Below are 20,132 nucleotides of genomic sequence, written 5' to 3'. Positions count from 1 at the left end.
AGGTGTTTAAAATATTGTTTTTATTATGTTTTTCCTTCCCCTCAAAATTCTTCTCAAACAGAGTTAAAAGGTTTTAATAGTAAGGCGATGATATGTGTAATACTGAAACTTACTGTCAAACCAGTAATTGTTCCAACAGTAATTCTGTGTGCAAAAGGAAAAGTAAAATAAGTCTAAAAATGCGTTAAGTATGCCAGTGAGAAAAAGAATGAGTCAAATTAATGCCTCTGAATTAGTAAATTTCATACAAAAATAGAAGTTCACATACAGTTCTTCAAGTTGTCCAAAATTCAATCTTCTCTTGACTCTCCTGAAAATTAATGAATTTAGTCTTATCTGCTTTTGCCTTTCTTATACCTATAGAGTTATTACTGTTACAATGAGTTGTTCTTGTTGGTACATATAGAAAAAATCCTGTAGGCAGTGTAATAAAAATAAAACCGTGAAACACAGAAAAGTGAATGAAATGAAAACAAAAATAATGGATTTCTGTGTACCGACTGTCTTAGTTTAGTTTACTTAGATAAAAAGGAGTTAACGTTGTTTACGTACAAATTGAAAAATTATAGTATAATCATACCACATTACTGTGAGGTTCAATAGTTTTTGCACGAAACAGGAGACAATTGGGGGCGCTGAGTTAATGAAAGTGTTGGAACAGGCTTGACATAGTACACTCGACAAACCTTAACGATATTCACATTAGCACTCCAAATCCCTGTGCACGAAAAGAAATCACATTTTGTGCATAAAAAAGTGCATCAGTATATCTATTCATTTAGAGATGTCATACATAAATATGGTTTGAAAGAAGGATATTAGTTCATCTTTTATTGTATAGATGTCAATACAAAAGATAAGCGGTATATAGTTGTATCTATCCGATCATAGATGTCAATATAAAAATATTTATTACAAAAAACAATCTAATCTGATTGAATAATATTTTTTAGTTTACACTGTTTACAGCATTTATATTTTATTATTATTTTAAAAGTGCATAGGTATAATTTTTTGAACGTTACTCAGTGGATAAGGTAGGTATGAGTATAATCTAAAATCTAATACTAAAATTCCTAATCTCCTGCCTGGCGATGCTCTCCCGGTTTGAAAGTGCACATCTTTCGATCTGGCATCCAGGCGAGCCTGTGTTGGTGAGCCACTCGATCCTGAAATTGTAAAAAAAAATATACCTTTAATTAAAACATAATATTTATTTTTACCAAAACTATTATGGTTTGGTTAGGCAGGATTTAATTGATTTTGAAAAACTAATCAGTACCATCTGTAAATTGTAGTCTTAGTTCAATAAAAACAAATACGTATGACTAACAACGTTTAATGTGCACTATTTATGGCGGATCTTAACAGCCTACCTCCACCCTTCACTACTGCTAAATTGTTGGGTTATTGACGAATTTACATAGATAGATGATATGATTTATGTAGGTACCGGACACCTATGTTTTGCTATTAATTTAACTGTTTTGTGATTGGGCGATTGACTTAGAGCGAAATACATTACTGCACCAGTACCTACTACTAGTGGTATCTAGCAACAGAATATGAAGAATTCAATTTAATACAATTTTCTGATAATTTTCTGACACAGTTAAAACAAAAATTAAATATTTTTTACTCAAGAAAATCATTATAAAATGTATGTAACATTGAAACCCGATTTTTATTACCTACATACACAATAATATATCATCTTTTTCGATCCTAATATAATCATATTATGGGCCTCTACGGAGTGGAGGTTTTTGTTTTTATAAGAAACGGATATTACCAAATATGAATTAAAAAGCAACATGTGGATTTTGAATCAGGGACCCATAATATTTTAAGTCGACATGTTAGCGTTCGGCCATCGTGGGGGTATTTGGGCCGATTTTTCGTCATATTTTATGGTTATTTCATTTAAAAAAACATCGATTTTTCTATGAAATAAAAACGAAGGGAACACGGCAAAAACAGGCTCTTTGTTCAACAGAGGAAGTGTTCAAGAATGGTATTAAAATTCGATTAAAAAACTCAAAATCGTTTTCATTTTTTTATAAATGAAGGGAGAAGAAAGTAGTCAAGGTAAAAATCAGCTCATTGTGTATAAAACTGCACAAAAACGTAGGGTATGTTTTATTACTTTGTTTCACTTATATTATATTTCAAAATAAATGAGAAATCAATATATAAACTATTTTACTTAATATTAAACCCATTTTCCAACCAATAACGATTTCATTTTTCGGTACTGTTCGGTTAAAGCGGATACAGCGGGAAACGCATTTTGAAAATAGCCGATAAACTGGATTATTTGTCAGTTTGGGTTAGTTTAGGTTAGGTTAGGTTGGGTTAGGTTAGGTTAGGTTTGGTTAGGTTAACCTAACAAATATTCCAGTTTATCGGCTATTTTCAAAATGCGTTTTCCGCTGTATCCGCTTTCACCGAACAGTACCCATTTTTCTTTTAGCTCTCCTGTACAGTTATAGTTTTGTCGATGAGCCTGTTTTTGACGTGGACGCTTCAAATGTGTCTTCAGTGCTCGAAATGGAAAATTTCACGAACAGGAACGCTCGACAATTTTCCAAAAATGTGTGATATTAGATATAATAATACCTGAAACATAAAAATATCTTTTAGTTTTACATGATGTACTTTTTTCATCATCATCTTCGCCCAATACGCTATCGGCTATAACAATATTAGTGGTAACATACAAATATAGAGTCATTTTAGTTTACAAAATCGTTTTCTAAAAAATACATTAATAATTATACAAATATAAATAACTAAACGTATATGAATCTAATTGGAGTGGGAAACATTATTAAAATACATGAAATAATAGACAAACTAATCACAATTTCCCATTGGTTTCGTTAGCAGTTTGAATAAAAATATGCAACTAAGAGTGGATAGAAATATGAGTGAAGATACTTCGGCTTAAACAAAATACATGCCGCTTTTTCCAAAGCTCTGATTTTTCGTAAATTCGAAATATTTTGATTAAGGTAAACTATTTTTGAATCAAATTAAAATCCATCGTATACGGAAAAGCAAGGGCATGGTTTTTAATAAATTAATTAAAAAAATATGTAATAATCATTTTAAACAACCTCAGAAGTGTAGGTACATATTATTAGAAAACAAATATTTACATCATGTGGACATGTAGGATAATTTATTCTAATAGGTTTCCAATGTTATAGAAATTGTTTTATACAGGGAAATTTTTCATGTATTTATTCCATTGGATTCTGATTGATTTATTTAAATATTTTTATTTCGTATTGTACCTTAAACAATACAAAAAATTTTAACATGCATACGATGTTCACGAATATGTATCTATATTAATTATGGAATTATTTGATTTTAGTTATTAAATGTATTATTTTATTAGTTTAAACATCTAAAACACAGTTGATTCAACCCGAAAAATATCCATATAAAATTAAAACAATAAAAATATATGAGGAAATGATTTTTTTTTGTCACTCAATGTAAAATATTATAATAGATTAGGATAAATAATTATTATCTGGCGATTCCGCAACGTTGAGTACGTAGGTAAAACAGCAAATACGTATGTTCTGGTCACAGTTATAAACAAATAAATTAGTGTAGAGCAGCAAAGCATGGGAGTTAGGTAATGGGAAACCAAAAAACAACTTAAAATGATTGAATTTGTAAAAATAAGGAGTCTAATTTTGTCGCTTCCTCTGATGAAAACGCTTATCATTGGCTGCATACAACTTAACCCAATGTTTACGGGCCGCACAAAATTGTGTTTTTGCTAATTATTTTTCAAATGCAAATTAACACGTTAATTACAAAATTAATTAAAAGGGCCCGTAAGCATTGGGTTTATTTATAAACGACCAATGAACGGCCCCGATTGCATTATGAAATACAAAAACTATGAACGCGTCAAATCCATGTAAATTTCGCTAACATAATAATATGATAAATGGACAATTCGGTCAATTATGGTTGTCTCGATACAAAATTTAAAGTTTCATTACAAAAAACAATTGCCTACCACTGTCGTATTGATCATAAACGTGCTCAAGAATTTCAACCCTCGGTAGGACAGATATAGTATACCTATCTCGGTAGATACTTAGGTAGGGCACGTAGTTTTATTCACACTATTTTTACTATGTTATTTTTGTGCAACATTTAACAAATTAATTAAGTCATTTATACAGTAAATATAATATATGTATTTAATGTGTTTCATTTAAAAATTAAAAAGTTCCAGTGTGCATTATAACTATTATGTTATTAACTCACTATATTTAGGCATTTACCTTAACCTTAACTGTATTAAAATAATATGTATAAACTTGCAAAAAAATAAGTGTCTCGTTTTATAAATTAATATTACAGTAAATCTACATTCCAATGTAAAATAGCTTCCAACCTTTCCTTACAATCATAAAAACCTTTTTTTTTCCTTCAAAATACATGATTGTCCCATACGTGCGACAATGCAATAAATCTTACCCAGTGCATTTCTTTGTAAGTATACAATTTTATTGTTTTATAACCATTGACGTAAAAGGGTCTGTCTATTAGTGCATTCAAGGCCAAATTCGTTGAAAACAGTATTGTCTTGAAAAAGGTTAGTTCTCAAATACGTTGTCTTACATTTACTCTATCACTATTTCAAAAAAACTTAAGTACATTATGTACGGGTCATAGAAAATTCAGTGGTTCTAAACCAGTAAAATTATTTTTTAATAAAAAAAAAATATTTATGTTTTTGTACCTTTGTACCTATCAATTCATTTTCGTAAATTTTAAATCTAACCCGGAACGTAATAATATTAAGTATGACGCTTGAGGATTTTACTAGACGACTCGCTGTCCGTCGGATATTTTACGAACCAGTACGCCATTTTCGAGGTTTTAACGAACAGGAACGCCATCCTTGGAAATCACACGAACAGGAACGGCGCTCCGGGGCGTTCCGCTCCACTCCGAGCGCTGTGTGTCTTCAAAACTTATATCAAATAATATAACTAAGCAATATTTAAAGTTATCATTCGATACGCTTTCCTGAAAATTGACCAATTTAATCATATACTTTCTGTTTCATGTTTATAGTAAACAAATAAAATTATTAGTGTGTCGAAATATTCTCTTTCCTGGCAGCGTTCAACGGTGCTTCTGGTTTCTGGCACAACATTTTGTTTACCATAGTAAAATTACGAAACAGAATTGATTCGATCAGTGATCGCTATCTGACTGTGAACACTGTCAATGTAAAATTGATTAGGTATATTGAAGAGTGAATATTTTTTCGAGAGGTATTTTGTTGCCAACACGGCTTTTTTGTTTTCAGTAAACATTGAGGTAGGTGCTGAGAAATGACAAATACACCGGTGTCCAATTTATGTAAATTTATTTAATAGGAGGAATATTTAGTAATTATATAATTACTAATAATTATATTATATAATAATTAAGAATAGAATAATAATATAGGAGCTTGTTAGTTTATAATGGAGATGCGGTTAAAAATGGGCGGAGCATGTTAGTTCACAGTATTAACACGTAGCCAAGAAGATGTTTTCGTACAGTACATCTCGGCATTTTTTTCGGTTTGTGTTATCAGATTTTACGGGCATTATTATTTAGTTGAAAATCCCGTAATATTTGTGTAAAATCATTTTTAACTGCACACGAATAAGTGATCATAATTAACATAAAAAGGCCGCCATATTATCTGAATAAAAAATCGGACTGCCAACTGAGCGATGTTATTATTTGTGGTGCAGGTATACCAATTTATAAACATGCTTCACGCGTTTGTTAAATAATTTCATTGTCGTTACAGAAATAATGTACAAAGCTCCATCTACTCAAAATAATTTCATTTAGTCAAAATTCATTGATTTATTTTGTGTTTTAATGCGGTCAAATCCAGTCAAAACATTCAAATATCATTTTGCAATAAAAATAATAATACACAATGTCCATTCGATATCATTCGTTGATAGGAATAAAATAATGCTTATAACTTTTCATACAAAATAGTAACATACGAAACATACTTCAATATCTAAGAAATTATTGAGTACCCATCAATAAGTTGTTCGTTTTTCCAAGCTGCAGAACTAACCAGTTACTATTATTATCAATGCGTATTTGGAGGACATTACCTGGAATCATCCTAATTACTCCGGATACCGATATATTCCACTTCCGTGGGGTGTGCGAAAGTAGACGATGTTTTATAATTTTTTAGATACAATCTAATGCAGTTTTATTCAACCGGTGATCCGGGGACCGGCGCCGGTCCGCTAGAATTTATAACCGGTCCGCGAAAGCTTTCACCATGCTATCAACCGACTATATCGCTACACGATTCGGGGAATTCGCACTAGATGAAATGCTTGCATAATTTTCGAATGCTACTGATATTAACCAGAAATTCATATTCAACATTACAAGCCAACATTTAAAAGCGTTAGCTGAAAACTTTAATAAATATTTCTATGAAAATTAAGATCTAAGTCAGTGGTCACATTTTTGAAGTCACGGTGTACTTTTGATCATAAGAAAAAATTGCGGTGCACCAAAATCAAACGGTCAGAAAACAAAGAAAAATATGCGGACATAACTTTTATTACAAATTAAACAGATTACATAAGAGTCAAAGAAAAAAAATATCAAAGAAAAGGTAAGTATATAAAAGAAAAACTGTACCTAACTAAAATTACTCCTAATAAAATGGAATTTATTTGATATGAAAATCAATTAATGTGATGCCTGAGCTTGTCGGATTTTGCAGATTTCAGAAATATTAGGTGGTAGGTATATTTGATATAGCTACCCTCAATTTCTTCGTCTAAATTCGTAAGTCTTTCTCGTTTTTTAGTTTTTATATTGGTTATTGTTGAGAAACCGAGCTCACACAAATATTATGATGTTGAAAACTGTATCAAGATTTTCAGTGCCTTCATTAGCTGGATAGAAATCCAAAATTCTCCGTAGTTATTTCAGACAATTTAATTTTTAGAGTACGATCTGTTAAGGTGACCAGTTCTTCTTCTTCTTGGTACCTACATTTTCATAATTTCGCGGTGCACTTGCAACAAGCTAACGGTACTTAATAATCTATTTTTGGAAGATATTAAATCATGCGCACTTGATCCTCGTGAGAAAGAAAAGCTGATGGATTTTTTTCTTTACTTACGTATTATTATATTCTAAAATTGTTATAAAAGCCTTGATTCGAACTCGATTTTGCTGACGTAATATAAATAAATTTGAATATTGCATGTATTTCTTTTATAAAAATGTAGTATTTATTTAAAACTGAGTTCGTTAAAAAACATTATACATAATATTAGGATTATTGTATCGTATTTCCTTACTAATTAATTATAATAGAGATGGAATGTCGTGGAACCAGTCACTATCTTAATAAACATAATAATTTATACATTCGGGAAGCATTCAGTAATATTACAATAATTTATATGGTCAACATCAGCCGGGGTCGATCTTCTGCTGGATGAAGGCTGGCTCTCTCCACTCTTCTCGGTATCTAGTTCTTTGTTGCCACGTACATCTGCCAACGAGCTCGTCTATCTAGCGAGGCGTCCCTGTGGGCGTTTAGTGCCCCTTGGGTACCACTGTATGATGGCGATTTATCCAGCGGTTGTCTACTCGCAGAGCGACATGTCTAGCCCATTGCTATTTTATCTGATTAGCGACCTCTATCACATCGCGTACTTTTGTCTGCTTCTTTATCCATTGGTTTATTTTGTGATCTTTATGCGTTGTGCCACTCATATTTTTTGGATTTCTTATAATCATGACGCTGACTACGTTTACATGCCCTAATCTTGCATGACACGAGTTTAAAGAGTTATATCATTTGAGTTTGGCAGGCATATAATAAAAAAATTAACAAACATTTTTATTTAAAAAAAAATATGTATAAAAAAAACATTAAAACTATGAATTATTAGTTGAAAATCTTTACAGTTCATTAGAGAAAACTTAATAAATTAAATTTTAATAATAAATATGTCCATAATAAAATGGGATCCTGACGAATTCACATTTCATAACATTGTTTTTATTTGTAAGTTTATCTCTGACTTAAAATGCAAAATATTTATCTTTTTAATGTTTTTATAATAATATTATGCACTTCCGCTGTGCCATGTTCAAAGAAATGTCTCAAATTGCAAGCTTCGTATTTTTTCCGCTAGATGCCTCTGATATGTGGAGCATTCGTCTTAATGCGTTGCGTAGCGTTAGTAGTCAGTCTATGGTCGACAACTTAATCGTCTACAAAACTACGGTGTACAGATTCTCAAAATCATTTGGCGTACTTAGATACGTGTTACGTATAGGCGTGAACCTTCCAGCTGCTCGGATTACACTTAATAAAGCTATTACGGCGTATGTCGGCATATACTTAAAAAATATTATTATGTTCATATTGAAAGCACGGCTAAAACGATATATTTCTCATAACAACATGTGCGTGGGTGTGGATTCCCGCAGAATAAGAAAAAGTCAACATGAGTATTTAAAGATTTACCCAGATACGAATAATTGTTTGGAGAACAAAATGTATAGGTACACCTCCTTCTATTTTATGCATACGATTACAATCAATTTATTGTAACCAGAGACGTTGGTAATTCACTCAGGGGCGGCTCTACCTTAAGGGTTCATAGGGACCGTCCCCACATCGTTATCATGTCGAAAATGTGTAAAAAACGTCCGATATTTTTTATCATAATATACCTACTTAATTAAATGATTAAATAAATTATTAAATTTATTTCATCTATCTAAACCTGTCGCAATTTTAGAGAGATATTTATTATTATTATGCAAATAAATAAAGCAATAATTGTAAATTATTTGATAACATAATGATGATTACGCGATATTAAAATAACTTATTAAATTAAATACGCCCTATTTCACGGTCACACCTATGTACAAATTAAGAAAGCTATGGCGTCTATTTTTCGCTGATCGGGGTCACTCAGTCCCATCACGTCACTGCGGTACAAATCTCGTTTTACAAAGTATGTGAATGCATTAGCGTTACTATACGCATACTAGGGGCCGAATCAAATGACCCCATATGTTAGTTAAAACGCTCGTTGTATGTTGTTGTTCAAAACTGATTATGGTAAATTTATAATAATTATTATTATTAATTAAGTTAATATTTTTAAGTACGATTTTTAGATGTGATTAAGTAACGACTCACAAATCATATTATTATTTATTCTGAAAAATTACTCATTTCCTCTTTAATAAAATCATATATTATTATAAGTTAATGTATAATAATATGAGAATGTAGGTAGGTTAATCCCACCACCTAGAAAGTCTTCGAGCCGCCACTGGGTAATTGGATTGTATTCAACGAAATGTTAATCTGACATCAAATCAGAGTAAATGAACGACGGTGTGAAGAAATTTAAAGTTGCTGAACGGAAAATAGATAATGCACTTTCCTTCCTAGAAATAAGATCTCCGCCAGGGCCATGACATGGTTATTTACATAATCCATACTGCAATTATTCAGTTAACTCATTTAATTATTTAACCAGGACTTAATCAAAATAGGTTAGGTATCAGTAGTTTATTGAATTAGGACAAGGACTAGTAAATGTATAGATTTGTAGGACACATGATGTAATATCATATCCAGGTAGGTAGTTACTTTTAAATTACCTGTTGCAATTGAAAGGAAATTTTATCAAATATTTATATTTTTAGTATTTTCAAATTTATTAAATACCACATAACATGGCCCCCATAAGGGAGGCTGGCAAAGTTCTAGCCTGGGGGCCCGGGATCAAAGGTCAACTAGATAAATGAGATAAACACACATCACAAATTTGCTCGAATGGTTAAAAGTGGATGTATTCAAAAATCCAAAAAAAATCTATAAATATACCCTTAATTTTACCTTGAACACTATTTGGCAAACGCTACTGTAGAGCGTCATACTGCCTTTTACCTTAGCGATAGATAGGAAGGGTCCGATGAAGATCCTAGCATGGGGGGCGCTTTAGGATGTGGGGGCCATGCCACATAATCAAAAAAATGTTTAAATAACGTAATAATATAAGATGAAACCGAGTCTTGGCACTGTTTAAATTAATCTTGAGAATAGTGTTATTTTATTTTCAACTGCAATCGGTAACGTCCCGTAGGGGTAGGCAGGTCGTGCGTTGCATATGCAGATTATAATGGGCGGCGAATGAAGGAACGAATACAAATATTACAATTTTTGAGAGCAGTGGCGGTTTTCAATGAAGCAGACGATTCGGTCACTTCATTACAAAGTTCCAACGTCTTAGTTTAAAAAAATAAAAATCCTGACAACATAATCGTTGCAATACATAATATATTGTAATGGCGATTTATCGCAAAGGTACAATTTTCATAAGGTTGCCTGCAAATCTGACTCAGCGCCACACACCTCTACGTATCTATAAACACACTATTTGAGAGTAGGTTTCGTAAAAATACCTACTCTAATAATAGCGCCTGTATACGTCCATGGATTTACTTGCAGCGATAGTAGGTATGTATTTTAAACTATCATGACAGTAACTGTTTACTGTCCACATGTAAAAGTGCTGACTGTCTCACCAATTCATTCTTTAAAAGTGAGCGAGACGCGATGTTGCCATTTTATAGTACTATTTGACAGGTTGTGAGAATCGGTTAACCTCAAAATGAGTCTGCGCGGTGTAGTTCATTTTTTACCGGCAGGTTCGCGACTATTGTTCTACTGCGCAGGCCCAGATATCTCACAAGTTCCAACTGTCGCGTGAAAATTCAGAAGCTTCCGAACTTTTTTGATTCATGCATGCATAGTATATTAGTATATGCATGCACGCAATTTTGCAAATTGAATGATAATGCATGTTTACACATGCATTTTCTTGTTATGGCCTCGATATCAAGAATATGCATATGTAAACAAGCATTACAAGTTGCAATTTTTACGACCTGTCAAAACCTTAATTTTATTAATTATTAACTTAACTATATATATTAACGTTATACTATCATGTTGCTTCTCAGTACGGCTACCAATTTTAAACACAGCATAATATTTAACCATATTTTCTACTAAATTAGCTAAAAATAATTACCACTAACTTTATATTTAACACAAAAACAATACATTTCAGAAACACGTGCACGCAGTTTTGAAATGAAAGTAGTCATTCAAATCAATATTTACTGGCGACGTGTACAAAAAATATTTAATTCAGCCGTAGAAATTCTACCTTACTCAAACTCATATTGCGGATAATGCTTTCTCACTCGCACTTACGGTTTGTTTTCAATGTCATGTTTTAAAACAGTGTTGTTGATCATTAAGTTACGAGTATCTATGTTGACAGCTAATTCGGGTTATGAACCCAGTTATCTTAGTGTTGTCCTGAAGATGGGATTGGTAGTCCTGAGACGGCTGCAGTGGCGCACCCAGGGGTGGGGGGGGGCAAGGGGCCCTGGCACCCCCCAAAAATGAAAATTATCAGAATCATTTTAAACGCTGAAATTGAAAGCCAATAAACTATACCTTTGGGCTTAGACAAATAAAAACACGGCAATAAAATGATTTGTAATAATTATCCAGCACCCTTTTTAGAAAAATTTCTTAGATTTTAATTTCTAACACAAAAATTTCGAAACACTAATGTCAGGTTTTTTCAGAAACCCAATCCCTAATGGAATTGTCAAAAAATTCTTGGTGTCCACCCGAATTCCGGAGTGGTGTATGTCATGGCTGGGGAGGGCTGACAGGGCTCTAGCCTGGGGGCCCGGGCTGTGGGGGGCCCGGCGTGTCGGGTTGACCAGATAAGTGAGATAAACACATTATAAATTAGCTTTAATAGTAAAAGTTTTCAATTACTTATATAATTGTGTAATATATTTTTTGATTATTATGTGTCGATGCTCGACAGCTCCATTATTAAAGTAGATGTATTAAAAATCGCCAATAATTTACTGTATAAGTACCCTTAATTTGAACTAAAACACAATTTGAAAAACGTTAATGTAGTGTTTCACACTGCCTTTAATCTTAGCGGTAGGTAGGGGGCCCGCCAAATATCCTAGCCTGAGAGCCCATTTCAGGATGTGGGGACCATGGTGTAGGTACACCGTGTGCGATAGACAAAAGACCGATAAACGAGAAATTAGGCTGTGAAGAAGAAAAATAGCCTATAGGACTAATTTACATTCTCCTCCTTGGGCCCCCCAATATTAAATCCTGGGTGCGACACTGGACGGCTGTCAATATAATTAATAACTCAATTATCGTAGAGATAGCAAAAAGCTCTATTTTAAAACCTCTATAATGAAGTTATAGGTACATAGAATACATAGAATTTGTTATTGAATGAAGTTCACGATTGATTTGCAAGCGCAAGGTCTTCGAAGATGAACATTGCCAAAATTGTTTTATCAAATTATTATTTATCTGGCCCATTAAATCAAGTTCACCTAAATGGAATAGCTAACTAATGATGATAATTTGGACTGCGAGTAGATTTGTTAAGTAGTGTGCATCATGCCCCCCACATACTGAAGCGGGCCCCTAGGCCAGGATGTTTGGCGGCCTTCCTTACCTATCTCTAAGGTTAAGGGCAGTCTGATGTTCTACAATAGTGTTCCCCAAATGGTATTCCGCGGAACCTCACAGTTACACGAGGTAAAATGAAGAGCATTTTTAATTAAATTCACTTGAGTTAATGAATTATCGGCACTCGTCGTCATATTATTATGTGGTGGTGGTGTTGGCTTGTGTGTCTCTGATAATTACCTTAGGAATCGAGGGCATCCGTTGTTTGTTCTCCCACGGTGCAGAACTAACCTGCCATTAGTAATGCCAATTGGGAGGGCAATAACCATGTTTAATGTAATCGCCTCGGATATTGATATATTCCAGCGCTCGAAATGGAAAAGTTTACGAACCGGAGCGCTCGCCAATTTTCTTAAGATATTAACATAGTCAAATTCATTTTCAATCAATCATTTAACAAATTTTGTGTATTTTATAAAAATAAGTTTGTTAGATTTTTGTTGTATGACCTATCTCGTTCAGACGGTCAAATTATTTTTTCCACGAGACGGAGCAATAATTTTATCAATTTTACGAACCGGAACGGCGCTTCGGTGCGCTCTGGTCCATTTCGAGCACTGATATATTCCACTTACGTAAGCGTGAATTTAGGTGGACGTTGTTTTATAAGTTTTTAAGATAGGGTCTATCAAAGTTCACTCTGTGTGCTTCCATCTACTTTTACTTTGTTATTTTTGTTATTTTATTTCTTTTCTTATTTTATTACCTAATGTATTATTAACTTTTTTAAATTATTAACACTTATTTTATGTCATGTCGTGAACGCTTTGAATTTATAATTTGTTATGTTCATTATATGTAAAAAAAAGCGCTGATTGCGACCCCATATTATGGTAGTCAAGTAACATGCGACCCTTCGCCATATTGGATCAGGAAACACATTAAAAACATAAAAATCACACCAAGTTGCATCGGATAGCTACATATTTAAAATGTTTACTATTAAAACAAATTTGTGGTGCGTGTTTATCTCACGTAACTGCTCGACCTGCAATGCCGCCTTACTCTAAGCTCTGGCCTCCATGCTAGAGCCCTGTCAGCCCCCCTTATGGGGGCCATGGCGTGCATACTTTCAGATATAAACGCCACAGTCCTTGGTCGACTGACACTATTATGCCAACGAACAATACAAAAATAGTTTATTTATTGTATTTCTAATAGTGTTCCCCAAGTAGGTACCTATATCGTCACATTTCGAAAGCATCAATTATCTTTCGCTTCCTTGCCCTCAGGGTCCATAACTGGACACCTTACAAAAATATGGAGAACATTAATCATTGCAAAAGCATCATTTTCGTGGCAATTGAAAATCTTCCATATTATAGTGATAAGACGTATCATCGCATTTTTCGCAATCTGTTCCCGCCTTCTTATTATTTCTGCTTCACATCCGCCTTTTCCACTAATGGACGGTGAGTAAATAATATTATTACTTTGTGGTTTTTTTTTTGTATACAAATACCGACACATCTATTTTTGGTGATGTTGTTGGCCTCTTTGATGTTATTTACAAAGATTTTGTTATCCTTTGGATAATATTTTATACTAAATTTGTGAGAAATACGTACTTTTGGTATAGGTAATTTAATAATTTCATGAGTGGTTTGAACTGTATCGAAGCCCCCTTTTAAATATTCTGACGAATCTGCGTTATATAAAATCGCCGCCGTGTAATATTATATTTATAAACACAATCAATTAATTTGAATCACATGTCGACAATATGTTACGCACGTTTTCGAATATTCTAATGTTTCACGAACGCCCGAAGAGCTTCGGCGATGGTGCAGGAATTTAACAATTGTGTTTGCCAAGCAGTGAATGGAGTGAGCAATTTGAAGAATCCCAGACGGAGTGCCAGAAAACGAGAGTGAACGTGGAAACAATGAATAATGATTCTTCCGCGTCGTATTGAGGAAAAAAATTATTTCGTAAACATATTTCACAAAAAAGCATTTGTTTCATTTGAACTACTCTTAAAGTTGTCAGAGCAAATATCATAATAGATTAATAACTCAGGTTCTTTTTTTAACTCTCAAACGAAACAGTATTATATTATAATTAATATATTAGATTTTATAGCGTCATTATGCTTTGTTAATTATTTACTACTTCATTATACTAATCCGGCAAATTAATTCATAATCATTATGTATCTGTCTATTAATTAGGCAATTTTAAAGTTCTTTTTCTGTTTTCTTTATGTTATAAAATTACATAGATACATAATAAATTAATTACTCCTTAACATTGTTATAGCGATCATGCTACTCTGCATTAAATTAGTGGCATACTTTAATATGTAGGATTTGTTTTAATATAATAATATTAGTGTTTGGTTTGATTGCGAATTACAACAGTATCTATGTTAATATAATATGTACTGCATTTAATATAAATAAGAAGAACAATCTATGAACTAACACTCCACTCATCGAGTCCGTCACGCGACGTAGGTACTGCTATTATCACGAGTTCTTCACACGACATAGTATATCCGTTATTCTAGTCGAATCAAATCTCTCGATCATATCGATCTCTTCAGCATGTCATTACCTCGCGATTATAATCTCATACGGTACTGTTCGGTTAAAGCGGATACAGCGGAAAACGCATTTTGAAAATAGCCGATAAACTGGATTATTTGTTAGGTTAACCTAACCAAACCTAACCTTACCTAACCTAAACTAACCCAAACTAAAAAATAATCCAGTTTATCGGCTATTTTCAAAATGCGTTTTCCGCTGCATCCGCTTTAACCGAACAGTACCTCTCATACTCATGACTTATGTCATCATGCTTATTATTCTATTCTGTGTATTCTTCTATCACCCAATAAACCCTCATCTCAACCTCATCCTACCTCCAAAAATTGATACAGTATTCTTAATCATTATTTAAACATGACAACACATTTGATAGACAGCATAATAACATTTTTAAAAAAATGTAGAAAGTTAGAAAAGCCTTTTGTCAATGTAGTAGCAAACACATCTTATACAAATTCCAGCGCATCACTATTCTATACACAAGACTGCAATCGGCCGCTATCTGCGGCTATCGAGGGTAGTCTATCATATTTTTGTATATAGGTATTATAATTATTGTTACAATAAGTTAGCCGTCTAAACAGTCAAAACTGTCTATCTCGCTATAAAAGTTAGCACATCCAAGAGAGGTGCTGTTAAAACATAGCACTTATTGTTACAATTACAACTAACTTATTGTAAAAATTATAATACCTCAATACAAACATATGAAAAAACTACCCTCGATTGCCGCCGATAGCAGTTGTGTGTATAGAATAGATGCGCAGGTCGAAGTATGCCAATATTTAATGCATTTAACATAACGATAGTGTCTTCTGCGTATTGTCACGAGACGTGTAGTCAATGAGCTTCAACTAATCTCATGACGCTTAGTTTCTGTGTAAATTCATGTGACCAAATATAATGTAATGCAAAGGTAAAATCATAATATTCTAATACATCCAATACTTATCCTCTTATTACATTATTTATTTACTCGTATGGTGAAAGGTTGTGAAAGACAGTGTCCGGAAAATTATATGCATGCAGTTGGCTATATCACAGTTAATCGTGAGCTGTCTTATTGGAAACAGATGGCCGTATGGTATTGAATTCAAATTCATGTGTAAATAAAACACGTAATAAAAACCACCGGAATACAATAGAAACACATAAGAAAGTAGGTAGATAAGGAAATTAGAAATACGATCATTTCAAATCTGATTGGTGTTCGTATAAAGTCGTACATATCAAATATCGGATAAGAATGACATCGTTATTATTAGATATTTTTTGATACAAATGTATATGAAATTAATGTTATTATTGAATCAAATAAAATTTGAATATTATTGTCTGCAATACTTACGAATAACGTGTTATTTTTTATCTCAATGATATACGGTCATATCTTTCCGATACAAATACCTCACGGTGAAATGTTCTACAGCGAAATGCGATACGTACAAATGACATATTGTAAATGCCATAATAAACGAATATAATATGGCAAAAACACAGCCATAATACTCTCCGAGAGCCAGACTATATTAATTCGTCCAAAAATTCATAATATGTATATGATAATTTGGAATATAAAATCTGCACTTAACTCATTATCGGTAAAATGTTTCTTAAGACACTCTTGCTCCGAGGTGCATATATATAGACAAAACACATTACATATTATATGTATTGGTTTTTATAGTAAATTTTTACTTTTGTTTATTATTGAATCGAAACAACCACTAAATAAAATATATTATTATAGTATACTCAAACTGTATGATTAGTTATGATGTATTTACTTACAATAGTATATTATCAATGTTATTAAAGGTTTTTTTACTTACATAACATTAACTCGGTCCTTAGGGCCTTGCACTTTTCCGACAATGGTTCCTCTCTTGGAGTTTTTCACCCATCCTCCAATCTGGAGCTGGTCGCCAAGCTCTCTGCAATACTTAGTGAAGTACTGACCTGTAAACACAATTTGATTGTAACTGGAAAATTTACGTATCCTATTATGTAGTGTGCATTATCTTCTAAATGTATATCTAAAGGTATCCCCTCATCAAAACTTGACCACACTTTGATTAATATTATAAAATAGGTTATGGGGCAACACATGTCATAAAAACAATATTAATATCCGGTGAATAATAAAGGGTAACCCATTTTATAAAAAGGGCCTAATCGACTTTATAATATTGTATTTAATATATTTGCAATCCACGCGATGGCGCCTAATTCAAAAGTCTACAAATATTTTTGGCAATTGAAAATAGTATTATTTCATTTAACGGTTGTAATAGCAAGTAGTTCCTCTAATATTTTTTATACATAACCTACATAGGCTATGTATATATATGTATATATATATATATATGTATAACTGCATATTGCGGTTCAGTTGCGAGGGGTGGATGTAAGCTGTTAAGATCCGACATAAATAGTGCACACTGAACTACTTAGTCATACTTATTTGTTTTCATTGAAATAAGAATACAATTTTACAGATGGTGCGGGTTAGTTTTTAAAATTAAATTAAACCCTATCTAGACCAAACCATAACCGATAAAAATAGTGCACACTTTTTTATTTTCATTTTTATTTGTTTTCGTTGATTTAGAATACATTTTACAGATGGTGTCAGTTAGTTTTTTTTTAAATTCATTAAGCCCTGCCTAAACCACTATCTACATATTGTAGTCCAGCGCTCGAGATGGACCGGAGCGTACCAGAGCTCACTTACGGTTCGCGAAATGCTTTCTGTTCCGGTTTAGTTAAAAAATAATTGAATTCACTTACTTAATACATAAACACTTAAGTTTAATATGACACGTGATATTTATAAATGTGTAGTAATTTTTATGAAGTGTCATAAACCCCGTTACTCTCCTGCAGCGCTGACAACATTTGTATACCACAAGTATATAAAGACTCTTATTAAACTTTTTTCATCGGAGCAACACACTTGTTTGTATATACCTACCTATATTATAATATATATAAAATTTGGTAGATATGTTAATACTTTCAGAAAATTATCGAGCGCTTCGGTTCTATAATTCCATTTCGAGCGCTGTTGTAGTTTTAGTTCAATGAAAACAAATACGTTTGACTAACAAAGCGTGCACTATTTATGTCGGATATTAACAGCCTACCTTCACTCTTCGCAACTGTCGCGGTCTCATTGGAATTATTCGTTTCTAAATAACCCACATAATAACAATACTAAATCGTATTCTTCTACATTTAAATTTAAAAGTAAATATCAAATTTGATGGTCGAATGATTTTCATTTGTGAATTAAATAAATTGAATGATGAGAAATGTAGCAAATATGAAAATAAAATTCAGCAACAGGTGTTGCCAACTGCCGGAAATGAAAGTAATCAAATAAAGCTTCGACTGAAACATCATGTTATGAGTGGGATAAAATAATTTATTATCTCCGAACGATTATTTTAATGCTTCTTTTAAATCCCACATGACCTAAATTAATTAATACTACGAATGTATATTATATTATATTATATTATATTATATTATATTATATTATATTATGTGATTTGGATAATTTTCTTTATTAAAATGTTATAATTTTAGAGATTTATTTTGTTTTTGATTTGATTCGGATAGGCTATGTTGGTGAAGTAAATTTGAAGCCAATAATGTTGTTACTTTTATTAATGATATAAATATTGTCATATCAATTTGTTTTAAAATGTATATTAATGAATATAGTCAATCAGTTGATGCAAAAACATTAATCCGCCATTACTCATATTTAACTAAAATTGGTTTTACAATTTATGTGCGTTAATAATTATTTATTATACGTAGGTAATTTAACATTAATCGAACGAGGTATGCCTGAACAGTGAACTGTGATATTGAATATGAATTTTCACACGATCCTTCGTTATTTATCATATGATAGAACTTCGTTGTTTTTTGGTCACTTGGTAACTTTTTTGTGTTAAGTACATTATTATGAAAATGTTTCACGTTTAATAAATTGTTATGATTGTGTTTAACAGAGCGTTTATGTTATCTGCTGGGTGATTGATTTGGTACGATGATGGCACATACCTTGGACATTGCCGAAAACTTCAAACTCAACCGAGACAACAATGCTGGGGTCTTCTGCGCCCATTTTGTGAGCTGCCCTTGTTACCACTGCCGTACTCTTGTGTCTTGAGTCTGAGAGCTGGCATCCGACGTCTACTCTCTTCGCATTCTGGCAAATGACGTGCCTTTTAAACGTTAATAGGAGGCTAGGTAGGTTTTTAAAATTGTGTTAGAATATTCAAGCTAAAAGCTCAATATAAAAGCTCATGCGGGCAACAGCGGCATAATTATCATGTTTTTTTCTGCCTAATGTTACATATAATATATCAGTAGTTATAAAATATTCTCTTACTATACAAACATCTGGTTGACTTTTAATAATAGACAAAAAACATCAATTTTTATAAACTAGGCTCCCATAGACTTTTCGTATGCATAATATGCGGAACGCATTCTGACAATTGATATAGGTTCTAGGAGTCACAAAGAAATATAATATCGATGTTGCCAGGAAATATAAGTGGTCATTTTTTTATTGAGGTAATAAAAAAATAATAATGAAAACCAACCAAAAATTGTTCTAAGTTCTTCAATATAAGTAAAACCAAAGCACGGATCAATTGCTAATGCGATAATTTTTACCATGCCATCAGCACGGTTGCAGGACGGTTCATCCCCTTTGGAAAAATGAAAAAAGTCGGTAGTACAATGTGTTCAAAATTATCGATTCTTGGGATCATTGTTGGATTCGATTGTTTAATAATAGTACGTGTATATAATCCCTCAATTTGGTTTTGTATACCATAGCTATAAATATGACATTAGTTTTAGTAAAATGGTTAACCCAGAAACAGTGTAGGTTG

At 32.5% G+C, this 20,132-nt stretch overlaps 1 protein-coding gene across 1 annotated transcript; it reads right to left on the bottom strand.

Annotated features, from left to right (window-relative positions):
• Positions 1–961: 961 nt before the first annotated feature.
• Positions 962–19,379, bottom strand: LOC147078601 (acylphosphatase-2). The gene is made up of 3 exons (XM_085957502.1): positions 19,291–19,379; positions 17,046–17,172; positions 962–1,169 (listed from the first exon to the last, which is right to left on the bottom strand). Exons 1-3 carry the CDS (start codon positions 19,352–19,354, stop codon positions 1,055–1,057), a joined length of 306 nt encoding a protein of 101 aa, XP_085813628.1. The 5' UTR covers positions 19,355–19,379; the 3' UTR covers positions 962–1,054.
• Between the last annotated feature and the right edge of the window lie 753 nt (positions 19,380–20,132).

Source organism: Rhyacophila brunnea, unplaced genomic scaffold (assembly GCF_057557595.1).
Source record: "Rhyacophila brunnea isolate RB1 unplaced genomic scaffold, BYU_Rbru_1.0 scaffold_11, whole genome shotgun sequence".
Taxonomy (NCBI): domain Eukaryota; kingdom Metazoa; phylum Arthropoda; class Insecta; order Trichoptera; family Rhyacophilidae; genus Rhyacophila; species Rhyacophila brunnea.
This window is presented reverse-complemented; position numbering and strand designations above follow the sequence as displayed.